Here is a 24,863-nt window from a genome sequence, read left to right on the forward strand (position 1 = left end):
TCAGAGCAATTCCTAAGCTTTTATTTTTTTTCCCATCTTCTGCCATTAGTAGTTGAACACAGAGCAATTTCTATGCCTCTTCCTTGAGGAAAAAATCATAGCTTACTACTGAAAAGCCACAGAAGAGCTAGTGAAGAGCACTCTTGATTGGGAAAAGCAGGATAGATTAGGCTTTACAATTAGACAGAAAGCATGGATAAATAGTAAAATTATTGGAAAGAGTGTCTGATACTATAGATGAACATAATTCCTGGTGTGGAAACCTGTGTGCATGTCTTCCACAGAATGAAATACTGTGTATGCTTTTAACAGCCTTAGCAGGTATTGGCAGATGAGCACATCACTGCAGTGTGAGAGCACTGTGGCGTGGGCAGTGGAGTGGAAGTCACACCCTGGCTGACCTCAGGGTAACTTATTCACCTTTGCATAACCCACATTTGCTCGCTGAATAAGCATGGGTGTAAGCAAGTGCTTTTCATGCTTTGCTGAATCAGGGACTTAATGTACTTTGCTGGTATCTGATGTTCAAAGGGAGTGAATTCTGAGCACTCTTGAGTATCTAATTCAGTTGATTCATTTTGTGTAAGAAAGCAATGGTTGATGTTTCTTGTTTCTCAGATTAGTAGCTGGAGAGCTTGCGATGTATCAGTTGACTGAGCAAGGCCTAGAGGAGAAGATAGTAATCCACAACTACAGGAGGATTTTAGCTGAAACCACTGAAAGCAAGCAATTTATTTAGTGTAAATGGAGTGATAAAAAGGAATTAAAAGAGGAAGGGAAATCACTCTAAACGTTAGTGAATCATTTCTCCTATCCAAGAGGAATAGGAGAGTTCCCCATTTTGTGGCTTTAGAGCTGTTCTAGATAAAGCAGGAGGCAATAAATCCTGCCTTCTCATAAAGGTGAACTTGATGATGAGCATTACAATGCTGTGTGGCTCTGAGGTGCTGACAAAGCTGTTGGGAATGTAGAAATCTCGATCAAGGACTCCTAAATATGGTCTATAATCTCAGAACCTTTCACTGAATGATGCTTTGATTTGCTGTGCTTTATCTCTATATAAAGATTCTGAAATTAAAGGGAGTGCTTTGATTTTAAACTTCAAGTTATCAAAAATAATACTGGTATTACTGGTATTGGTGTTCTTTTGGTTTTCCTGGTTTTGTTGGTTGGTTTTGTTTGTTTTATTTTTTTTCCCTGGAACTATATTAAGTTAGGAGGGAGTCTGCAGTGTGGCTTTTAAAAACTGCATGAGTGCAGATCGTATTATCCTGAAGTTGCAGCTATTTTCCCAGTGCTCATTTGTTACTTTTTTATTGGGTGCATGTTCCCCTTGGTACAGTGTGAATGTCCCAACCCTGTGCTTGCTTGTACACTCAGCAGGTTTGTTACAGTTCTTGGTATTCTGCAGGTAAAGTCACTCTGCTGAAGCAGTTGGGGTTTTATGATCAGACTGAGAGCTAACACACTATTTTGGATTTTAGTCACTGGCAACCTGATAAAAAAAAATGAGGAATCTTCACTTTGTTTCTTTTTTATCTATAAAATGTTCTAGCCTATTCTGTAATGCTTTCCTAAACTAATATGTACATATTTTTGCAGATTAAAATTGGAGGACAGAAGAAAAGAGCTGGTACAGAAACTTGAAGAAACTACAAAGTTAACTACCTATTTGTATTCACAACTTAGGAGGTGAGACTGTACTGCATGATGTAAAACCTGTTTTGTAGTAGATCTGGATGTCTCAACTTCATTCTTAGGCTTATCTCTTAGCTGGAAGCTCAGCAAAATATATTAAAGTAGAAAAAATGCAAATGTAATAGCTTAAAGTGTTTTGTCACCATGCAAACCTGGAGTACTTTTAGAATTTCGGGAAATTTTCTAAGTTGATAGTTCTGTTATCGTTCAGTAAATATATTTTAAGTGTTTAGAAGGGCCTGCTTGAATTACTTTTCCTGACATTTTTTCCCAGCAGTCCTCCAGAACCAAGGCAGTGGCACTCAGTTTCTCTGGCCCAGCAGGACTCCCTATCTGCTGTTATTAACAGGACAAGACTGCATGTTCCAGCCTTTCCCATAATTTATATAGTTGGATTTACTGTGAACATGGAGTGTGTGTTGTCACGCAGATGGGAAGCAGTTCTGCTCTAAATTGTATATCTGGCATCTTCACAGGCGCTTGGGCGTAGGGTGGGCTGCACGACTTGCTCTAGAGGTGGCAATGCTCCTCTGCTGTCATAAGCTCCATCTTGGGGATCCCTGTGCTGTCACATTGACCATACAAGCACCCACATCAGAGTGGAGCAGGTTTCCAGTGGGATATAACAGCTGAGAAGGCTGCTGTTACTGCCAGGCCAGCTTGTCAAATCTGCAGCCTTCTCCAGAAGAAAAGGGGTTTAGGCAGGTGGCCAAAGGCAGAGTAAATTGCCCTGGTAGTGTGCAGGTTGGGCACACTGAGCTAAGCCAGGTATAGGTGCTTAAAAACCATAATGCCCCAAGCAGCCTTTGGTTGTGATCTGTTACAAGGCAGATTCAGTCAAGCTTCCCTCTCTTTGTTCTGCTTTGTGCTGGTTTAGTTCAGTAACATCAGCATGTGTTTGTGCTTTGTTTGCAGCCTCTCAGCCAGCACGTTATCTGTGTCTTCAGGGAGCAGTTTGGGATCCCTCGCATCCAGCCGGGGATCTCTGAACACATCAAGTAGAGGCTCGCTAAACTCGCTCAGCTCCACGGATCTCTACTATAACCAAGGCGAGCAAATTACAGATTTGGACTATCAGTACAAACTTGATTTCATGTTGCAAGAAAAAACTGGTTACATTCCTTCAGGGCCTATCACTACTATTCATGAAAATGAAGTGGTCAGTTCCCATGGGAGACTTGGTTACAGTGACTCTCCTTCAGCTGCAGATCATCCCAAATTGACTGAACCTCCCAAATCTGTGACATCACTGTCTTCCAGATCCTCTCTCTCCTCCTTGTCCCCCCCAGGCTCCCCTTTGGTTTTAGAAGCTGCATTTTCAGTGTCAGCTCAAAACTCCCCTCTGCATCACCTCACTACGGACTTTGAAGACTCTGACCTTTCAGGTGATTTTGCAGGCATTAGCTTCTGTGAGAACCAAATATTACTGGACTCTGAAGCCAGAGCAGGATCTCAGACTCCTACAGATGATAAAAGTCTAAACGTTAGGCAGCCTCTGCCTTCTCTACACGAAGGAAGTTCAGGTAATTAAAAAAAATTCTAATGTCAAATGTATGTGCAACATGAAAATTAACAGCTGGCACTTGAAATGAGCAGGTATGTTGTGTAACTGAAGAGTATCTTGATCAGCATGCACTTGCATGTTTCTGAGGGATGTTACCTAACTTCTAGTTTTGGCTGCAGAGAGCTGCAATCACCCTGATTCTGTCCATATTTTTCAATAGCTATTTTAGAAGGCAAGTTCACGTATTGCAATCTGTCATGAAAACAGTAACACAAAAACCTGAAGCTGGCTTTTGAAAGCAGGGAGGATGCATGCTGTTCCTAAGTTCTATCAGGATGTATGGATATAGAGCAAACACCCTCTGCTGGTTTTTTGGTAACTTGAAATCAGATACTTTTTTTCTCATTGAAGAGTAAGTTAGAAACTGACATCCTCAGTAAAAGAGACTTCTAGACTGTAAATTATGTGTTATGTGTATCTAATTATTTGAGCCTGCTGTCACTGAAAGATCTACATTTCATTTTGAATTGAGAAAGACAGGTGACTGCATTACAGTGAGAGTTTCCCTATTTTTAACATGAATTTCACAGATTTTAGCTTTTTATCCAATTTAGAACAGAGTTCCTAAGTGAGTCTAGGATCCCCTTGCAATCTGTGGGTAACTTCCAAAAGAATGAGACATCTTGTCCTAAAGCATACTTCCCTTTAAGGAAGAAGGGATGAATGACTGTGAGTTATCAAGGTATCCTTAGTTACTAGTTAATTAGGTGTGATGAATTCCACTTCTGGTCTGTAGCAAAAGCCATACAGCATACTTAATCATCTTATATTGTCAAAACCTTTGGCAGAGGCAGAATTTCAAAAATCCCAGCTGTCAAGATGGCTCGTGCTCAGTCTTGGAGTGCTTGCTTTGCTGCCTTTTGTTCAGGCTGACAGTATGTTGTGCTCTCTCTGCACATTTATTCTTTTCTGGTGTCATTCTGTGTCATTGTCTTCAAGTATGTTGCAAACCATTCATGTTTATGTTACACTCTGTTTTCTCAAGGAAGAACTGAGTGAGACAGATTTCCAGTAGTGCTGAGCACTGGCAGCCCTATTTGAAACCTGGTCAGTACCTGGCATTTCCAATTGTATTTCTGAGCTGGTAGGGAAGCAGCTAACTAAGGAGTTTGGTGTTTTAAAGAATAACCATGGCCTAGCTCTTGAGCATTGTCCAGATTTATTACCAAGTTTGAACCCTTGTGCTTGGAGTTTTTAAATTTTTAATAAAAGTACCTTGTCACGTTCATACAGTTATATATTTTAATGAGAAATTTGCTTTTATTTTTTTAATTTTCTCAAGGAACTGTTATAACATCTGTTGTCTAATTAGATTAGCTTACTGCAGTACTGTGGTCATTTCAAAGTTGGCCAGAGCAATGTGGCACCAGAAGAGAAAGGTATGGTGTGCTTAGTACAAGCTGGGAGGCCCCACTCTGTTTCGCTGTGCAGAGAGAAAACAAGAAATTGATTGATGTCCTAATGGTCTGAAGGTGTAAAATGCAAAATTGAAAAAGCATGGAAAGAAAATCTGAGGGGAGGGGGTCTTTTTGTCCTTTGTCTTTTCAGGATAGTGTAGCACAGTAGTTATTTTACTTTAGAGCCATATTATAAAAGATTGAAACAATAATTAATTTTCCTGCCTGTATTTCAGCAGCATATCCTTTCCAAATTAACAACAATTTTCAGTCTGTCTTTGCAATCTGTCTGCAGCTCACATAGTTGGAGAACTGAATTCAAAATGGTTTGGAATTTGGGAACATTTTGGGCTAAAAAATCAGATTTTTTAAAAATTATTTCTATAGATCATTATTTTTAAAGACACTGTGTGATTCTCTAACATTTTTTCACTTTTTGAGGATTTCTTATTCTGGATATTGTCTGCTTGCCTTTTAAGTCTATAAAAGTAGTTATGGTTTTAAAATGTAAATTGATTCTGTGATTCTTCATACTGATACTTCCCCATGTAGCACCATATGCATAATAACAGTTCATCTTTAAACTTGTATTAAGGCTGCCAAAACAAGTATTTGAATTTTGTATAGCCAGGTATTAACTAATTGCACTTCAGTAACTCTGGTTTCCACAGTAAAATGGGCCTCATGGTGAGACTTCAGTAACTAACAGTAAGACACAGATCTGGGGTTTGTTCAGTGTTTCTACTCCAGTTTCATCCTTGAAACTGCTGTGATGCTGAATGGGAAGGTTTGAACAAACTCAGCCAGAGGCACTAAACCTGCATTGAAAATTTCAGCCCACACACTTGGGTTTTTACAGGACTACAAATCTGAATACTGCTGAATCTTAACTTGGGCATTGATAAAGACTCGAAGGTAGTACAGCTCCTTTTCATGTAATCTGCACTGGCTCTCTAGATGCAGTGTTCATCTGTTTCTCTGCCTGTCTGACTTTTCTGTACAGGTGAACCATAGAGATATTTGCTCCTCTGCACATGTCCCTGCTGTCAGAAACCAAGTTGGAATATCTTGTAGTTCTTCCACAGTCAGTCTCTGTCATTGTCAAAGTCAATTCAAGTGGTAATTCCTAAGGGTAATCAATAAATCATGTCATCACCTTCACCCCTCACATGGTGAGAGGGGAAGGGAAAGAGCACTTCACCATCAAGGAAATAGTATTCCTACTGCCATAAATAAAAGCACAAATGCAGCAATCAATCATCTAATCTAGAGCCTTAAATTTTAACATCTTAACAGGATGTAAAGTCATGATTCAGATGGGGATGATAATGCATACCAATATCCTCACCCCTGGCAGATAAAAGGACTGCACAGGCCCTCAGCTTGCTGCTGTGCTGCAGAATGTGGCTTCATGGCATGACACTCACATATCAATGCAAGTTGAAGATTAAAGCTAAGTAGTCATTGAAAGCCTGTAGCAGAGAAAGTTTTTGATGATAGTAAACCAGAGAGGATTTTATTTCCAGCAGTTATATCACTGGGGAGAGGATGTCTGTCTGACTTTTGAATATTTAATAAACAGTAGGCAAGCACTTGGCATGTAGCTGCAGTGTTACCACAGTGCTGAATGTGAACAGGGCAAATACTGGTTTAAAGATCAGGAAAGTGAGGGCTGATAATGAAGGATAATAACTAGCTCAATGCATAAGGGTGATCATAGGAGTCTGTGTCTCTGGAAAGAAGTAATAGTACATTTTCAAGTTCATCAGTCTGGTTATATCTGTAGCCAGAATATGTAGCAAGAGCTGTACAGTCTCAGAATGTTTAATGATATGGAACAAAACTACTGTGATACTCCACTAAGGGTCACTGCTTTCAACGTGACAACTTCCTAAGCTATGCTCATCTCTCTTTCTGACTATTCATCTCTTGGACTAGTTTTCATTCTTTTTCCTTTTTGTAGGTGGTGATTTACCAAGAAGAACAGCTGGTCATCTGCTTGAGGAGAAAACAGCTTGTGTGTCTGCTGCTGTGTCTGATGAGTCTGTAGCTGGAGATAGTGGTGTATATGAAGCTTCTGTGAAACAGTAGGTTTGAGAAATCATGCAAGTTTTCCCACCAAAAATTTAAATATATCTATGATCAGTTACACAGTACCTGCAGAAGATGGTAACCAGCCCTGCCTTTTTTAGAAATAATTTGTATTTTTAGGTGGAAAGAAAGGTGTATTTGCCAAACAATGAAGTTTGATCTGAGGGTTATTTTTTGTGCTTGTATAACTTGGTTGAATAGCATTAATATACTTCTTTATAATCTTGGGGTTTTTTCCTTGCTAGAAGTGCTCCCAAGAGAAACTATGCTATGATTTAAACTATGCAGGTTTTGCCATGTGACTCTATTGTCAATACTCAGAGTTACTGTTTTTACTTCTTGTTTTATTAAGGATTTTTAAGATTGTATAGCAATTTTTTTGAATGTTTTTATTTTTAAAAAGGGGTTATAGAAAAGACATGAACAAACTTTGTTGTAATGTTAGAATTAAAATAATCCAGGTTGAGGCTTAATGTTCACTGCAGTGATCAGGATATAAGAAACATACTTGCTGTTATTTTTTGACCAGACAACTTCTATAAGATTTTTCATACTAGTTTATATGGTATGGTCTGTAATCTTCAGTAATCAGCCTCAGGCCTTTCTGAATCATTGCTGCAGTTGTCAAACTATTCCAGCAGCAACTGCCCCTAAAACAAGCACTGCTGTTGTGCAGGCTCTGAAATTCTTATTTGGAGTGCATGCTGTAATTAAGTCGGCATGTTTAGGAGGATGGATATATGTTCTGTATATGCATGTGTTAATAATTGCTGAAAGCTAACTATAATTTTCCAAAATTTGAGTATTTGCCTGGTTTTCCTAGACCAAATGAAACTGAGGACACTGTATATAGTGAAGATGATGCAACAACTCTAGAGACTGCTCAGGTACAAATAGGACTCAGGTGAGTGACCAGCAAGGGGAATATTTCTGTTGATCCAGAAGTGTGAATAGTAAACTTCCCTTGTGTTGTCCTTTTTTAACAGATATGACCACAGCAATTCAAGTTTTGTGATAATCATAGTGCGGCTTAGAAACCTTCCAGCATTTCCTGTCCCCCTTGGCTCTAAGGTGTAAGTCAAACAATCACTGACATAGAGTTGAGATATAAGAGTGTAATAATAAATTCTAAAAAATCTCTAAAGTAATTGGTTGATTTATGGCTTTAGAGCACTGAAGTATGTACAGAACTTCTCAAACTGTTGTAGTATTTAGCATTATAGTATTTATGTAATATGTAGTATTTAGTATTTGCCTATTACAGCAATGCTGCAAGAATAAGATGTTATCAAGAAATTTGCACATTCCACTAAACTGGAATAAAAAAAGGATTTTAAAATAGTGTTTTATCTACTGCTTCTAAACATTCCAGCTTTGTGAGTGCGAAACAGCTATGCCATAGTTACTAAAACCACTCATTTGATACTTTGGCATCTTTTCAGCTCAGTGTTGTCTTTTTACATTTATGTATCTTTTTGATGTAAAATGGTATTTAAAGAAGTATTTGTCTTTTAAGTGAGCTTTTAAAGGATAGTGGTAATTTAATAAATTGCAAGTGGACAAACACAGTCACATTGAAATACACCATCCCTAACTACTAGAGCTTGGGGGTCTGCTAAGAATTAGTTCTTGATTCAAATTGGACCAACAAAGTCTAAAAGTAAATTGCAGTTTGAATCATATGTAGAGAAAATGAATATGTTATCACTGAGTTTCTAATCCAAAATTCTCATCTGAATAAATAAGTACAGGTTGCCTTGGGGACACTTGTACTTGAGAGGCTTTTTGACAGACTGTAAGATTACCTTAAATTGTTGAAAAGCTTAATAAGATTGGAGTAGGATATAATCAATCCTTGAAAATTTTAGTTTTCTTGCTGGTTCTTTTCCCTTTGTATCCCATTGGCTTAAACTTGATAGGCAGATAAATAGGAAGCCACTGGATATGGAAAGGATGCATTAAGGATAGAGGCCTGGGTGCTTGCTGGATTTTTCTGTTTGTTTTTGTTAATAACAAATGGTTGTTCTACTACTATCCTTCCTTCTTTGAACTAGTCTTTCCTCTGCTGACTTTCCAAGTCCACTAACATTTTGAAAACAAAAAAGAAAACAAAAAATCTAGAGAAGAATAAATTGACACAGGTGAGAGGAAAAGTAGATAATGTAGGATGGCAAAAAGATGTTCAGTAACATAAAGCTAGGCCAGAGCAGGCCTCTTTTCAGGAATTAAAGTGTGAAGTTGTAATTGATTGTCAAGAAGTCCTAACCTGCTGCTGCTAAACGAGATTTGATGAAATTAAAGCTGCACAAAACAAGGAGGAAGAAGGGGCAGGGTAAAGGCAGGACCTTGCAAATAGCATTTTTCTGCCACTTGCACTTACATGTGCATGTATGTATAATCTGTACAGATACATACAATAATAAAAATTGGGTCTGAAAAAAGATGCTACATTATAGCTGCATTTCCTAGAACATCAGTTGGATAAATTAGTACTTTGGTGAGCGTTTACACATGGAAGAATAGATTTGACATGAGGTGTTACTGCTACTGTAAAAACTGCTCACTTTTAGCCCAGGTAGAGCACATTTGAAGGGTTACTGTGTCAGGGTCACTTCTTCATCAGTTGAGAAGTCATAGGTTTGTCACAGTAAAACCTGATTCATCGATTGACTCTTTAAGTTAATAAATGAAAATGAAAGTAACCACTTGTATACAACAAAGTGAGAGAACAATTTCTTTCACTTCTTTGTTTACTCCTCATTTGGCCTGATGCCAATAAATTGGCAAACAGTTATTAAAAGAAAGTTCTAATGGACTACCTTTTAAACATACTTTTGATTCACTTTATCTTCTATTCCTACATCTTTTATAAATGTTTTTAATTGCTTAGTCTATTAAAATGGGTGTTTTCAGTAGACTGCCAATTGCTCACCTACAATTACAAGAATACAGCAGCAGCATTACTGGAGTTACAATATGCTACCACTTCACCTCAGGACTGGCATGTCAAAATGCTGCATACCTGCTATCCAGGCTGTACATGTGAACCAAACAACCTAGATTTTGCTCCTTATTACGAAAAGTTTGGCATAACTGGGAAATAAAGATTATGCCCAAATGCAAGTAAAAAAATCATGTTTCTCACAGACCTAATTTCTTTTGATTTAACTAATGTAAAATTAAGTTTTTAATAAAATTAATGAAACTCTGCATGGAGTCAGAAAATATAACAGTAGTGCTATAAATTTTGAGAGAAAAATTTCCACGATTATTTACATTGACCTACTCTTTCTTCTTGCTTTAGCCAGCTTCATTGCATTCTATTGTCCAGTGAATGCCATTTACATTTAAAGCCAGTACCAGAAATGGACTAATAGATAGGCACAGAAAAGATGTTAAACTATGCTCATTTGTGTGTATGAGAAACTGTGCAATAGGTAAATAGCACATACAAATTGCATTAAAAATGTCTTTACTCTGTCAAGCTGCTGCTAAAGTGACACCTTCAAGTTAGCTAGTACAACTTTTATCCACATAATATCCATTCCTATTGGCTTCATGGAATTCCTATTGGTTGTATGAAATGAATGCAGCCTTGTAACAATTTCAAGTTACTCTCTGTGTTTCCATTTAGGCTTGCAAGATGCATTCTTCCAAGTTTCACTTAATATGTTATGAATTGATCTTAAGCAGCTATGGCCCTAGCTATTTTGTTCCTTGCTTTCCTTATTTTCCTGCTTTCTTTGGAAATCTTGTTTGATTTGCTTCCTTAAAAGATTAAAAGACATCACTGCTTTTCAGTGCTGCTTGCATTATTCTAAGAATTTAATTTTTACATCCACCCCAGTTCTTCTCATTTTTTTAAATTAACATTAAAGGCATGTTTCCTGCCACTTGTGACATGATCTTCATTGTTTACAGTAACTAACCTTGGATAGAGTCTGAAACTGCTTCCACTCTTGCTACTACTACCTTACCAGGCACAGAAATTCCTTCTTGAGAAATGTTTCCCCACTCATCTTTGTCACCTCTTTTCCATTCCACTGTTCCGTCTTGTTGCTATGCAGTCCTTAAGTTGATGGACTGAACTTCTCCCCTGCATCACCAGCAAGTGGCAGAGGTAAAGATGTTGTTTTGTTTCTGGCAGGTATATCAGAGTGGCAGTCCTTCCATCCTCCACTGATATCAGCTGTCTGTTCCGCACTAAAGTCCATCCTGCCATGGAAACCATTTTATTCAACGAGATATTCAGAGTGGCCATTTCTCAAGTGGCACTGCTACAGAAGACACTGAGAGTAGATGTGTGTGCTGTCAGTAGGACTCGTCGGGAAGAATGCTTGGTATGTGGTTTTATTTCTGGTACTTTTTTGGCATGCATTTGTTTATAGTGTGCCCTCTTATTTTGATGGGCAAGGCTGCTAAAATTCCACAGCACTTGGAGACAAAGTCCGAAGCATAACTTAGTTGTTGCTACAGTACCTAGAATACTGCCTTTCTATGAAACTCCTGGTACAGAATCTAATCCTGGATGGAAGGTGTTTTGATAATTCTAACACTACTTTAACCCTTTAATTACAGATTGATATTCCATCTTTGCCATTTTATACATAAAACCCCTATAAACTTCAATGCTAGGTTTTAAAGTAAAAACAGAAGAAGAGCCACAGTAAAAAATAATGAGAGCAAACCCTCATTATCACCATTTGTCACAAAGAACAAACTAAATTACATTTTGGATGTTATTTCAGATTATATGATGGACACCTTTTTGGTCTTCATGATCTGTTGAAATAAAAAAGCATGACATTCATATATCAGCCCATTGGAAGCTGTCACTTTGAATGTTGTTGTTAATCGTAGTCATCACTGAATCAGTGATGCTTCATTTACTTTCAAATTGCTTTTGCATGGTCTGGTACAACTCAAGTCTAGTTTTTCACCACGAGAGGGATTTTAGTAGCACAGTGAGATTTGTGCAGTTACCACACACTGAAGAGATGCTGCAGTCTGCTGGGGTTCATTGGCTCTGACTATTGTGAAACAGCTTCACTTTTCAGAAGTTAACTTAATTCCTGGGGAATGTGTTGGCCTTTTTCAGTATGTAAGAGTTTTCCCCTTAGGAAAGGGAAGGGCAACAGAACAAAAATGGAACCTTAGGCAGGATACAGAGGTGAAGAAAGGACTCAACAATAACAAAAAACCCCAGTGAAGACAAGACTTATTCCAAAGATCAAATGAAAGAGTTGGGAGTATCATCCCCAGCAGAATGCCCTGGACAACATGACCAGAGTCTTGGCAAGAGCTATGTGTGCAGCCCAGCAGCTGTGAAGATAATATGCTTTGCCAAAGAACAAAGGATTTTAATCTCCAAGGCACAGCCCAAACATGAGTACTTCAGAAGTTTTCCCAGAGTACCAACTCAGTGGATGCCAGTGTTTGTCCAAATGAAAGGGTTTCTTAATCTCTTTTACTGGCTTTTCATCTCCTTCTTCCCTGGTTTGAGCAAGCAAGGTCATCCATTATTTGCCATATGCATGATTTTTGTGGTGGGACAGTTGAAAAATCATGTGACACTTGCTGTCCCTCAAGCTGGTGCTGCACAGGTTTTCATTGCTGAATGCACTAGAGCAGGTGTGTGCAGTACTGTGGTATGGTGTGGGGAGACATTTCTGCAGACTGAAATAAGAGATGGCAGAATAGACAATATGAAGGACATTTCCATGTATTTCTATTTGTCAGTTTTAACTGGAAGTAGAGGGAAATCAAAAACTGTACAGTTAGAAAGGGAATTAAGGTTCATGTCAAATTTGTGCTGCCTGTTTTGCATGATGAGTACAGTAGAATGTTTTGTAGAAAACAGAACAAATTTAAATATTTTTTTTTCCTTTTCTTATTTTGTACAGGCTGGGACTCAGATCAGCCTGGCAGATTTATCACTTTCTGATGAGACCTGTACTCTGTGGTACAACCTGTTGCCTTGCAAGCAGAGTCCTGGCAAAAAACCCAAGGAACAAAATGACGAATACATGCTTCTGTTAAGCAAGCAATCACAGTCACTGGACTCACTGGACTTGGTGAGTGATGAGCTGGCTATTACTGTGATAGCAAGAAAAAAGCCAGAGACTCCAATTGTGCCATTGCATTGTAGTTATTTGAATGTGGGAACTGCCATCCTGAAGGTCCAAGGCCCTGTTTTGCAGGCACTTTTGTCTAGAGTCACTTTGTGTGAGAAGGGCCTTCAGCTGTGATTCTTTTTAGAAAGAATGTTATTGAATAGCTTCCTTAAGTGTGTAATTTATTTTCATATGCATACATTAAAAATTGCAATTTATTAACTGTTGAATCTGCATACTCAAAGCCATTGAATTGAACATGCTGTTTATGCAAAACATACAACTCTTCTGGTTAAATAAGCTTTTCCGCTTTAATTCCTTCTTAAGGGAACTGCATAGAAAATGTAACTTTGAAAAGCACCCTTTTTCACCTAAGAACAGTACAATAGGGAAGATGAGAAAATACATTGAAGGATGACAGAAGTATATTTGATTGCATTGTCATTTTAAAACCAAATGTTTTTCATTGAGATTTACTCTGTGTAAAAGTGATTATTCAATGTGCTATATACTGACAATTCAAACCCCTTACCCTCGTGATCTGGGGGTCATTGTGTCTGCTGACATCAGGGAGCAGTAGGGTGATGCAGCTCTTGCAAGAGTTGTCATTTTCCTACCTGTTATATATCATTCAACTCTGGTTTATCTTTTTTCCTTGTGAGCAGGATGCTGTGTCAGCTCTGCTGGAGAGGACATCTGCTGAGCTGGAAGCAGTAGAACAAGAGCTGGCTGAAGATGAGGAAAAGGAACAAGAGCAAAGGGCCTCTGAAGAAGACTGGTAAAGACACTTTTCCCCCCTCACTGTTCAGGCCTGAATGATTCAGCTCATTCTTCCTCTTCTTAGACAAACAAAAGGGCTGTACTTTTGGAGACCATAGATTCATAGAATGGTATGGGTTGGAAGGGATCTTTAAAGATCATCCAGTCTAATGCTGCTGCCATGGGCAGGGACACCTTCCACTAGATCAGGATGGTCAACACCCCATCCACTCCAGTGTTTAAAATTTCCAAGGACAGGACATCTGTGGCTTCTCTGGACACACTGTTCCAGTGCCTCACCACCACTGGAATTGGAGTAAAGTCTTGTTCTCTTGTATGGTCATTTATTCACATTCTTGTAGGTTTACAGTCTCTTGGCTGCTCTATGAAGTCCTACTGCCAATGCTCCTCCATTCCATGTTCATCTTCCTGTGAAACCACCTGGGTTGTGAAGCCACTGGGAGTGCAGCAAAATATCAAATATTATAGTTGCATTAACTGTAACAGGCAAGCTTTAGGTCTGAAAAGAAAGCTGCTGTCTGACAAAGTCAGTGTGGGTGTGCTTCCATTGATGAGCTTGTTTTTGAAGAAAATGTGAGCTTTCCCAAGAAACAGATTTCTTGCTAAATTGCTATTTGAGTTCTGTTATTGTTCAATTTCTTAGCTGCAGTGTAGAAGAAAATACATGCTTTACTGGGGGAAAGGGGGGAGTAGCTTTTTATTTTATGAACTTATAGCAAAAGTCCTTCAACGTTATCAATGTTACAGCCATTGAATAGAGTGCAGTGCTGTCATAACAACCTTGAAGGTGAACTGTAGTAGCGCTGGGTTTTGCTTAGGGCAGCAATGAAATGTGCCTTCACATGAACTTGGTGGAAGCATTTGGCTGATAGTTGTTTTCCTTGTCAGGAAAATGCATGCCTTACACATTAGTGCAGGTCTGGGCTTTCTGGTATCTTCCTCTGGTGAGTTTTTCAGTTTTTCATAATAAGCCTGGGCTACTTCTGTCCATACAGGCTAGAGATGCTTGCAGAGGCCTCTGATGAAATTGTGGATGAAGAGGAAGATGGCATTAAGCTGGAAGTAGAAGGTGACTGTAATGATGACCTGGGGTTACTCATGGATGGACCAGAAATGAATGAAGACAAGAACAGAGAGAACGGTGATGAGGCCCAAGAAAGCCAGCAAGCTGCTGTAATTCTAACACTGGTGAATATCTTAAAATTCATATTCCTGCAGTATCTTACTATGTCTAAAATCTATTTCTGAGCAATTAATATAGAAGTCTGCTGCATCTATGCATTTACAATTTGATGAGGCCTTTGCTGTAGCACTTGTATGTATGTACATGTAACAAAATTGGTGTGGTCACTTGTGAACTATGAAGAGGACATTGGACAGACATGCTAAGCAGGACTTGTAAGTCCAAGACAATTAACCAAGACTCTCTACCTTCACTTTTTTTTTTTGCGTATGGAGGACATTCAAAATACAAGAGTAGTTCAGTAGCTTCAGCTTGTGCATATTTAAAATATTTCTGCACATCTGTTTCATTGTTTCCTTTTCTTTTTTTCTGATTTGTCTGCTCAACAGGAAAAAACACATGACAAGGGTCAAGATCTTAAAGCCAATGCAGGGATTTCCTTATTTTTTCCCCTAATTTTTGGGCGTGAAATACAAGAACTGTCTTAGCAGAAAAAAGGACAAAAGATTAATGAACAGAAAATTCCAAAATGTGTATTAAAACTGTGTATACTTTTGAACAATTGAGGGTACTATTGTATCCACACAGTTCTTGGTAACTGTTGTTTTTGAAATTATATTCCACTTTCTTGAAAGCACTTTTACTAAAAGTTTAGTAAACATATCCTTGATGTGGTAGAACACTCTCAGAAATAAAATTTTTAGAATCTTTCTGCATCTTAGTAAAAACATTGTTGCATATTTTAAACTCACAAGTTCTATAAAATAACTTCAGTAAAAAGATGAAGAATGACATCTCGTTCCTTCAACTTTGTGACAATACAAAAGTTTAACATCTCAGTGGACTTGCTGAAAATTGTAATTAACTTCCAATTAATGTGGCAAGATGCCAAATGAGCTAAGGCTGTGGTATTAAAAGGACTGACAGTCTGCTGGGTAGCAAGTAAATATAGATCAAAGCCCTAACTGGGCAAGGGGAGATGGCACGGACGACATGTGAAGGTCAGCCATGCACACAAGTGCTTTGCTAAGCCTGGCCTGGGTGGACCCAGACAAAGAGTGAAAGACAGCAGTCCCCACTGCAGAGCCAGACACAGCACAGATCTCTGTAGGCCACATGCTCTCAGGGTTGCTGTTGTGCTATTTAGGTCACTGTATTTATCTCCTGCACTGTGGAAACCATGAGCCTCATTAAATGACCCAAGCTGAAGAAAAAACCCCATTGCTCATCAGTAACACTGGATGTCCCAACTGCTGTAGAGCTTGGTCTAGCCCAGGAGCCAGGATGATTGCAGCATGGAAGTAAGCACAGGCTGTGCCACCCACTGGGATGGAGCCACTTGAGGTTCCCTCTGGCACATGTGGGACAACTCTAGTGGGCAGCAGGCTGTGCTGAGGGACAGCAGCCAGCAGTGTCTTTTCCCTGAGTTCACAAGGCCGGTGAAGCTCTAGAGAGTGCATACAGCAGTCCTGCTGCTGAGGCCTGGGGATGTATGGCAGTATGTCTGGAAGGACCTGGGCAGTGTAACTTTCCCAGCTGCCCCCTTTCAGTGTGCACAGGCACCATCTCTGGCATGGCAGAACTTTGCTCTTCTGCAAATACCAGACAAAGTAAATATAAATGTGCAATAATCATCATGTCTGCAAATGGCAAAGAAAAACATTACTTGCACTGTGTTTGCCTCAAACCTTCTGCCAAGCAGCAAAGCAGCAAAGGCCTTTCTGCAAAAGCTTCAGCTTTACTGGCTACAAAGAGTACCTTCAAAGCCTCTCCACACACTCTTACGCCTCTTGGGAATTTTGTATTTCTTTACTTAGAATAGCTTCTCTGTAAATGCACAGTGCTTTTTGCCGCTGGTCTTTTTCCATCCACCACAAGGTAATGAGAATGCTTGTGAAGTCTGAAGGCACAGAAACTATGTGGGGGCATGTATCTGGTTATAGTAAGTCTTATCCATTAAATTCCTGTTCACAGGTTGATAAAGAGACTAACACTGAGGAATTGGTTAACGAGAACTCAGCAGTCCGACCCAAGGACAGAGCCAGCTGGAGCTGCAGACAGCGTCCCTTTGTCAGGAACAGCATGATAGTGCGCTCCCAAACCTTCTCTCCAGGCCAGCGGAACCAATACATCTGCAGGGTAGGAGCAGAGACACTTGGGATGAAGAGCCATTAACCAAAGAGTCATTTAACTTCTTGGGAATGAAGCATTAATGACACCGAGTCATGTACTGCTTTTCCCTGCAAGAGGCACAGCCTCTTTCTCTAGAGTCCTTCCCTATCTGAGCTGATGTATAGTAGAATTGACTTTCAGCAGAGTTGCATACTCTTGCAAAACACCTCTGCTAGGGCAAAAATACATCCTATTGGAGAGAAATAACACAGATGCCTGTGCTGGCTCTCTGCAAAAAGTGTTTCCCTGCACGTCAGCAACTCCAGCACTCTCGCAGCAAAACAATTTGTTACAACATGAAATAGAATTCACTGTAAAATGCCATTGCATTACCATATTTTAATAATGCAACCATTTAAGGGTAACAGTGTGGAAAGAGCTCAGTCATCAATTTTAAATCTCGCTTTGTATCTCAGCTGGTTTTAAACCTAGGCAGCCCAAATCCTGTTGTAATTGCATCTTTGAAAGATGTGCAAGCGCTGCCTCGGGGCTGGGTTTTAAACATGGCTTTGGCAGCTAAGTTCTCCAGTCTCTCTAGATCTATGGTAGCATGGAAAAAGAAAAAAAAGATTTAAATTGTGAGTCTTGCTGCTGCTAAACTATGAAAATAATGTGTTACAAGATATAAGCATGAACTACCAGCTCTATAGATTTTAATCACAGATACCATAGAAAAGGCAGTTATTTTGATCTTTAGTTTCTACAGGTTATTCATACAAGTATGTTTTTTTAAAAAAAGTAATACCTATGCTTTAATTCCCCAGTTCAGTTAGAGGCATTTGCCTTAACCATTTGGGAATGTTAATGTTATCACTTCTCTGTGATTCTCACTGGCAAAAACCCAAAATATTTAGTCAATACCTACGTACTTAAATAACTATTCCATATACCCTCCAGAATGAAATATAGCAGATTGTTTTCTAATAGTCTTTACACAATTTGGATACATTATTGGCTGAATTCAGAAACTAGCCTTCGTCTTAGTTCGTGTGCTGGAATTTAATTCCTAAATGGAAATTGGTAGTATTAGCAAAAAAACTTCACCTTAGCCTGCTGCCTATGTAGGTCTTCAACAGGAAGTAAAACCAGTAGTTTTAGTAGTTTAGGTAGTGCAAACTTTGGAAATTTCTGCATCTGGAAAAGTATTGGGCTTTTGTAGCTTTGAACATTGCTACATATCTGCTACCAAGAGCCAGAATTAAAAAAAAAAAAAAAAACTAACTTGGAATAAACCATTCTGTTTCTCATTGTGTATGATATTGCCTGGAAGCAAAATACCCTGTGAAAAGAACATGTCTGCAGATCTGTCTTTGGCAGTGTCAGAAACAGTTGTTGCCCACTGCTGGGGGCTCCAGAGTGGGCACTGTAGCTGCATCCAAGTTCACAAAGAAGGCTGAAGAGCTGGGGTGTCCCCAGTCCCAGTCCCCAGCTTGTACCACAGGCATATCCAGCCTTACTTGCATTATGGTGCTGTAGGAGAGGAAAGCGCCTGTTGGATACACTCTGGTGAAGTGCCAGCTGCTCTCCAATCAGAAGAGATAGCCTGGCTTTAAGAGAGCACCTCTGATATTACAGAAAACAGAGATCTTTGAGGCCTAATGGACAGAACTAAAGTGTTGGTGCTTTGGAAAATGTCCCTTGAAAAGTGCCTAAAGAACATCAGTGACGATGGCTGGTTCTCTGTATCAAGGAGTGAGTTCCCAGTAATGGTTCATGGTGAAAAGACAGATTTGTCTCTCAAGAGGAGTACTTTGTATTTCTGACCCCAGCTCCCAGTCAGCCCTGTGTAAGCACACTTTAGGGCCCTGTCTTTTCTTACTGAAATGTTAGCAGGAGGATTTCTTTTCTTGTCCTCTCCTGAAGAGTTGAAATACATATTCTTAAGAGGGATGCTTCTGACCACCTACTGATGCTGATGCACCTAACAATCATTCTGCACTGATGTGTATGAAATAATGCTAAAGTTGTGAAGAAGCTACTGCTGAGCTGTGGCACATGATTTTAAGAAGCAGACAGTGCTTCTGAAGGAAGCTGTAGGCACACTTTGTTTGTTGCAATTAATAACAATACAAAAATACTGCTTGTTGGACGGGTGCATGTCTACAGTAATTTACCTTCCCTGTAGTAAATTTGTTAAAAGCCTGCCCCAGGTAAGCAACATCCATAGTTTGTATCTGCAGCCAGACAATGATTTATCAGTACGTAATAACCATGGTTACCTTCCTTGAATTCCTAAAGAGACTCACTATTCATTCGGTAAGATCAATGGTTGTCCTGGTATAGGATTAAAATTTTAGAGTAAATGCTTATTCTAGTTGCAAACTTGTTAACTTTATAGTAAGAATATGACCTTACATGTATGTAAAGGCTGAGGTTCCCTGACTGGTTCTACCAGTGCAGGTGTATTTGCACCTCTCATATTTGGAGGTGCTTTATGTCTGTTTGTTCTGTACATTTTGGCAGCTGAATCGCAGCGACAGCGACAGCTCCACGCTGGCCAAGAAGTCTCTGTTTGTGAGAAATGCCACAGAACGACGGAGCCTGAGAGTTAAACGGGTATGTGCTGTTACCTGCACGTGGTTTGCAGTGAACTATGGGGACACTGGGAATACCAAATGACATAAAGGATACCCTTTATTTCAAGTATTTCAGCAAAAGCAACACAAGTACCACGATTCTGTCCTGTAGTTTCATGTTGAAATATCAACATATTGGTCTCAGTCCAATGTCAGCTCCCCTCCAACAAAGCCTGTGTTGTTTTGGTCATGACTGAAGCCAGCAGCGAGACACTGATGCTCAGCATCATGGCATTTCTTGTTGAACGTATTGTCAAAAGGGATCTGTGTTAAAGAATATGACACAAAGTGGCCTGTGCTGCACAAAAGTCAACACCAGCAATATACATCTTGAGCAAATTTTGGTGAAGATTTCAAGGATTTAGATGTCCTTTTAAAGGGAATTGACACTTCACCAAAGTATTCAAGTAGCAAAAGGATTGAAGGACAAGAGAGTAAGAGTCTCTTGCATGAAACTCATTCTTACATAAATTTAGAGAGTTATATTTTAATCTTAATTGTAACTAGAAAAATAGCCCTTTGGAAGCCTTGTTACCAGGAAGCAGGATACATTGTGCATAAGAAAGGAAAGTCTGGGATACTGAATAGTCTGAGGTGGATTCTCCTGTCTGACTTACTCATGCAGAAAATCACTGTGAAAGGACAGTAAATAATGTGAAATAAGCTGAAGAAGTGCATGTTTACAGAGTTTAAAACATTATGTGTTCAGTTAGGCCTTGAAAAAGCAAATACTTACAAAAATAAATAATGTAGTTGACATCTGTGGGGAATTCTGTGTGGTGTTGTGTCTCCAAGCAGTGTCATCCCAGGGATCAGAATGGTTTTTTTTGTTTTTAACCTTAAGTACATCATTGTGCACTTAATTGGAGCATTTATTTTTAGCTAGCAACTAAAGAAAAAATCCAGGATAGGTGAATTTTTTTACTTCAGAAAAAAAGACTGGTAAAACTCCCCCTTCCCCCTCCAGAATATTTGAGCTTTTCTGACTGCAGTATGTGAAGCTCTCCACCAGCCTCTCTATTTTTGTTGTATTAATTGTTACTGTCCTGTCTCCCAATGGCTCAGCCCGTTTGCCAGCCCGTGCTGCGGAGAGCTGCGCAGGAGTGCCCCGTGCGCACTTCCCTGGACTTGGAGCTGGACCTGCAGGTGTCGCGCACGAGGCAGAACCGTCTGAACGACGAGCTCCAGGCCTTGAGGGACCTGAAACAAAAGCTTGAGGAGATGAAAGGCAGAGGAGAGGCAGACCTTCCTCTGTGTGTGCTAGAGGATGAACGTTTCCAGAAACTCTTGAAACAAGCTGAAAAACAGGTATGAGCAGCATTCACATATGTGTAAGTATGCCCCTACCTTTGATATAAATTTGTTAAAGAATTTGCTCAACGATGTTAAAAGGTTTTTACAGAAGCTCACATTTGACTAATTACATCTCTGAATTACGTAGTGTAAACTGTTTCTTTATTGATTAATACTATATTAAATGTAGAATTTGAGGTAACATTTTCCTCGTGCCCTCTGTTATTTGAAGTAAGAATTATGGTTGGTGTAGTAAATAGCATTTACTTAAAACTTAGTTTAGAATTCTCACATCCCAGCCATGCTTTTACAGATTTGCATGTGCTTTCTGTCCCTCAGCATCAGTTGCTTTGCAGTCTGCACAGAACTTGTAGCCAAAAGATGCTTGTAACAGGTAGAAGGAGCAATTACCACTCCTTAGAGTGGTAAGGGCATGGGGAAAAGGCAGTGGCTTATTTCTTCATGCAGGACATACTTCCTGTGGTTTTGGCAAAGGAAAGCCAGGTTCTGTTCTCTATGTGATGGTCTGTCAAACAGTACAAATATATATGCATTGCCATAAGGTGAGATGCCCCCACATGATTAAAAGACAAGAAATAGGATAGAAGAATGAGATGCAACAATGAGAAGTTGGAATATGGAAAATTCCAACAAGATACATTAATTAGTTAGATGTTGTGGGGCTCTTATTATGTTTTTTGGGAGGTTGTTTGGTTTTTTAAATCATTATGGAGGTCATTGACTGGAATAGGGCCCTGGAGAGGTTGTTGGAGGAGTTAAAAACCTAACCAAGGAAAAAATGTAAAACAAACCCACACAATCTGCACAGTTGGAGGTATTCTAAACCTAACTGGTCAAGACCCTGACTACTCAGTTCTGGCATCATCTACTGTGAGCAGGAGGTTGGAGTAGGCACCTTCCCCCTTCCCATCCAAGTCCATCAGTGTACATCAGTTTTCAGTGAGGGGAGGTTGTGAGTGACAGCCAGGAGGGATCTGTGCTCCTTAGCTCTTTATGGTTGATAGACTAGTGCTTTGATACACCAGGTTATTCTGAGTTGTAAAAATGGAAAGTTTTAACAAGGTGCAGAGGCCCTCCTCATATGTAAGCAATAGTTGTTTGTTTTGTTGTTTTTTAAAGCTAAATGTCAGTAAATAGCCTTGTGGAGAAGAGGAAAGGATGATCCTAATATTTACATTTACAAAGCTGAGCTCTTTGTTAGGAAATGTTAGGAATGAGGTACTCCACATATGAGAAACAAAATGTAAACAAAAACATCACAGGATCAGCAGATGTCAAAAAGCAAATAAGACAGGAATTGCTAAGAAAAATACTTGGAATAAAACATATCATTGCCTTAAGGTCTAAATATTATTATGCCTGTACCATAAACATAGTTTATTTTCGGTTTCCCTTTTCAAAGTGCATGACAAAATTGCAGAGAGTCAACAAGGATGGTCAAGGGAGGAAACATTTTCTGTTTAAGGAACAGCTAAGTAGCTACAACTGAAGTCCACACAACCATGAGTGAGGTGGAAAAGAGCAATTAATCATGGTCTTGTATTCACCAAGAAGTAGAAAATTGAACAGGTGGCAGGTTAAATGCAAGCAAACATAGCATGACATTCAGAAACTGTAAAAATGTTTTCAATAAAACATTGAGTGCTGCAAGTTTGCATAGGTTCAAAGAATTATTAATTTATGGATTGGCTAAATTCATAGTAGAAAAATTGTAATGGCACCACATATTTCAAGAAGTCCTTGACTGATACCTTAGGAAATAAAACTTCTCCCCTGCATGCTCTCCCAATTCTACATTTATGTCCTGTTGTGTCTTCTGGTCCCACTTTTTGGCATCTATTGTTGGTTATAGTTAGTGGAGTACTAAAATGACAATATAACACTAGCAGAGTTTAGGGTGAACATTGACGAGTATTCTGAAAAACACTGGGCAAAATGGGGGAAGATAGTGCAGTGTTTAAACTTAGTGTAACTGTATTGATTTTTACCATTATATTCATTTGATCCAAGTTTTAACTCATAAAAATAGTAACTTATAGAAAAGGAGCATAGCTAAGTTTATGTGGAATTTAATAGTTTATATCTAATACTGGATGCAGGACAGAAATTATATTTTCTGAGTGTTTTATTTAAAACTACTCCCATTCTAAAACTTTCCCTCTATAACAGAGTATGCCTCTGCAACATTTCATATTATGAATCCTTTGGATTTCTGCTTTATTTCAGCTGGCTCTTCCAAGGCAGGAGGTAGGTTTGTCACATTTTGTATGGCTGCTGTCTGTGATCAACACCATTACACACACTGGTGAACAATAAGGGTAATAATATACATTCCTAAAATATATGCGGGCAGTAGCACAGCATTTAAGTCCTCCTTCCCAAGGTAAAAGTCAGAACAATGATCACAGTCACTCCACCTCTTTGAAGAGTGCTTACAAAGTTTCTAGAAATATTTCTACCCTTAAAATCACTGCAGCCTTCCCCTGTGGAGCAAAACAACCCTGAGAGCGCTGTACTGTGTTGTCAGTGTTTCCCCTTGGGTTAGCAAAATACAGCAGCCTAGAGAACATTGTCATAGATTATTTCTTAGATCCTGCAGGCATTATAATGGCACAGACTAATGCAGCAGCTGGAAACACCAGAGAAATTGAGAGAGTCTCAAGTGAAAAATGAAACCACTGATGTGGGGGATGTTAAAAATCAGCGGCTGCTTGCTAGCACGCAGTTAGTTACTCTGCTTGAAGCCAGATCCACAGACTCCATACCTTCCCTCTCATTCCTTCCACACCTCCCTAAGTGCAGCAAGTATGTAATGCCCACTAATACCTGCAGATCAGAGAACAGAGATAATTCTGTGTACCAGAAGCATTTTGTCTTGTTTAGATTGGATATTTGTGAGAAATCATACAGGGTTTCAAAGTTTGAGTCTTAAATCCTCATACAAGTAAGTTTTCAGACACCTAGTGTCCTCTAAAGTACTGTTGTTGTTAATATCTAAAAAAGATTCCTGTAAATATCTTCTTTATTTCTTTTTAGTACATAATTTATGTTGAGGGAATATGTAACTATGTCATTAATACCAATATGTATGTCCTTGTCCAGTGATTTGTTGTTTAGCACAGCTAGTTTTTCTTTGGATTCAGTTTATTCTATACAAAACCCACAGAAGAACAAGACAGGCAATAGCATTTCAGCTCTTATTTTGATAGTGGTTCTTCTTTGTCATCTTAAACTAACTTAAGCTTAAGCTAAGCCCAGATAGAGAGATTCCTATCTGACACATTTGGTACATAAGTGTCGTGAATGAGTGGTTTCAGGTCACTTAAAGAATCTGAGATTATACTATTGCCAGGGTGGGGGGGGTACATCACCACAAAGTGTGCCAGATTTTAGGACTTATTGAATGTCTGGCCTTTGTATTAGTGTGATTTTCTGTATTTTATATAAAGCACTCAAAAACATAATGTAAATATAAACCTTGTCATGTACATACCTTCTCATATGCATATTACTAGAGACATTGGGATGAAATTCTGGTTTCTCATAGAGCATACTTAAAAAATAAATGGATTCAAAAATGAAAAAAGGATACATGGTAATAGAAAGTATGAAAACAAGTCATCTATGCTCTTAAACATGAAATGCAGTAATCACAAGAATCTCATGTATAGTTAGGGAAGGATAAATTAGAAAATTTTGAAATATTGTATGTTTAGTGCTTTGATGGTAAATATTAATTAGGGGAGCTGGTAAAACATATGACCAGTGACATACGTGAAATTAATTAAGACATTACCAGTTGTAGATTGCAAATTTATGTTCACTAACTAATAAAGAAAACAATACTTATAGATTAATTTCATTTTAAAATCACAGCTATTTTGGAGTTGGGGACTGAAGAAGTTAACAGCAGTATAAGCTGACTGGATTTTGAGTGAGTTTTTTGAAAGGGTGGTTCTCTTTCATGTAAAACAC

At 39.0% G+C, this 24,863-nt stretch overlaps 1 protein-coding gene across 2 annotated transcripts in view; it reads left to right on the forward strand.

Annotated features, from left to right (window-relative positions):
- WWC2 (WW and C2 domain containing 2) overlaps positions 1-24,863 on the forward strand; it is a 94,459-nt gene that overhangs the window by 63,370 nt on the left and 6,226 nt on the right. For both annotated transcript variants that reach the window (XM_058803105.1, XM_058803106.1), the window contains 12 exons: positions 1,603-1,692; positions 2,614-3,221; positions 6,623-6,746; positions 7,574-7,654; positions 7,737-7,823; positions 10,898-11,090; positions 12,654-12,824; positions 13,529-13,641; positions 14,639-14,831; positions 16,801-16,965; positions 19,462-19,554; positions 20,640-20,882. In XM_058803105.1, coding sequence (XP_058659088.1) covers positions 1,603-1,692; positions 2,614-3,221; positions 6,623-6,746; positions 7,574-7,654; positions 7,737-7,823; positions 10,898-11,090; positions 12,654-12,824; positions 13,529-13,641; positions 14,639-14,831; positions 16,801-16,965; positions 19,462-19,554; positions 20,640-20,882 — 2,161 coding nt within the window. The remainder of the gene's footprint in view (positions 1-1,602; positions 1,693-2,613; positions 3,222-6,622; positions 6,747-7,573; positions 7,655-7,736; positions 7,824-10,897; positions 11,091-12,653; positions 12,825-13,528; positions 13,642-14,638; positions 14,832-16,800; positions 16,966-19,461; positions 19,555-20,639; positions 20,883-24,863) is intronic.

The sequence above is a fragment of the Ammospiza caudacuta genome, chromosome 4 (assembly GCF_027887145.1).
Source record: "Ammospiza caudacuta isolate bAmmCau1 chromosome 4, bAmmCau1.pri, whole genome shotgun sequence".
NCBI lineage: Eukaryota > Metazoa > Chordata > Aves > Passeriformes > Passerellidae > Ammospiza > Ammospiza caudacuta.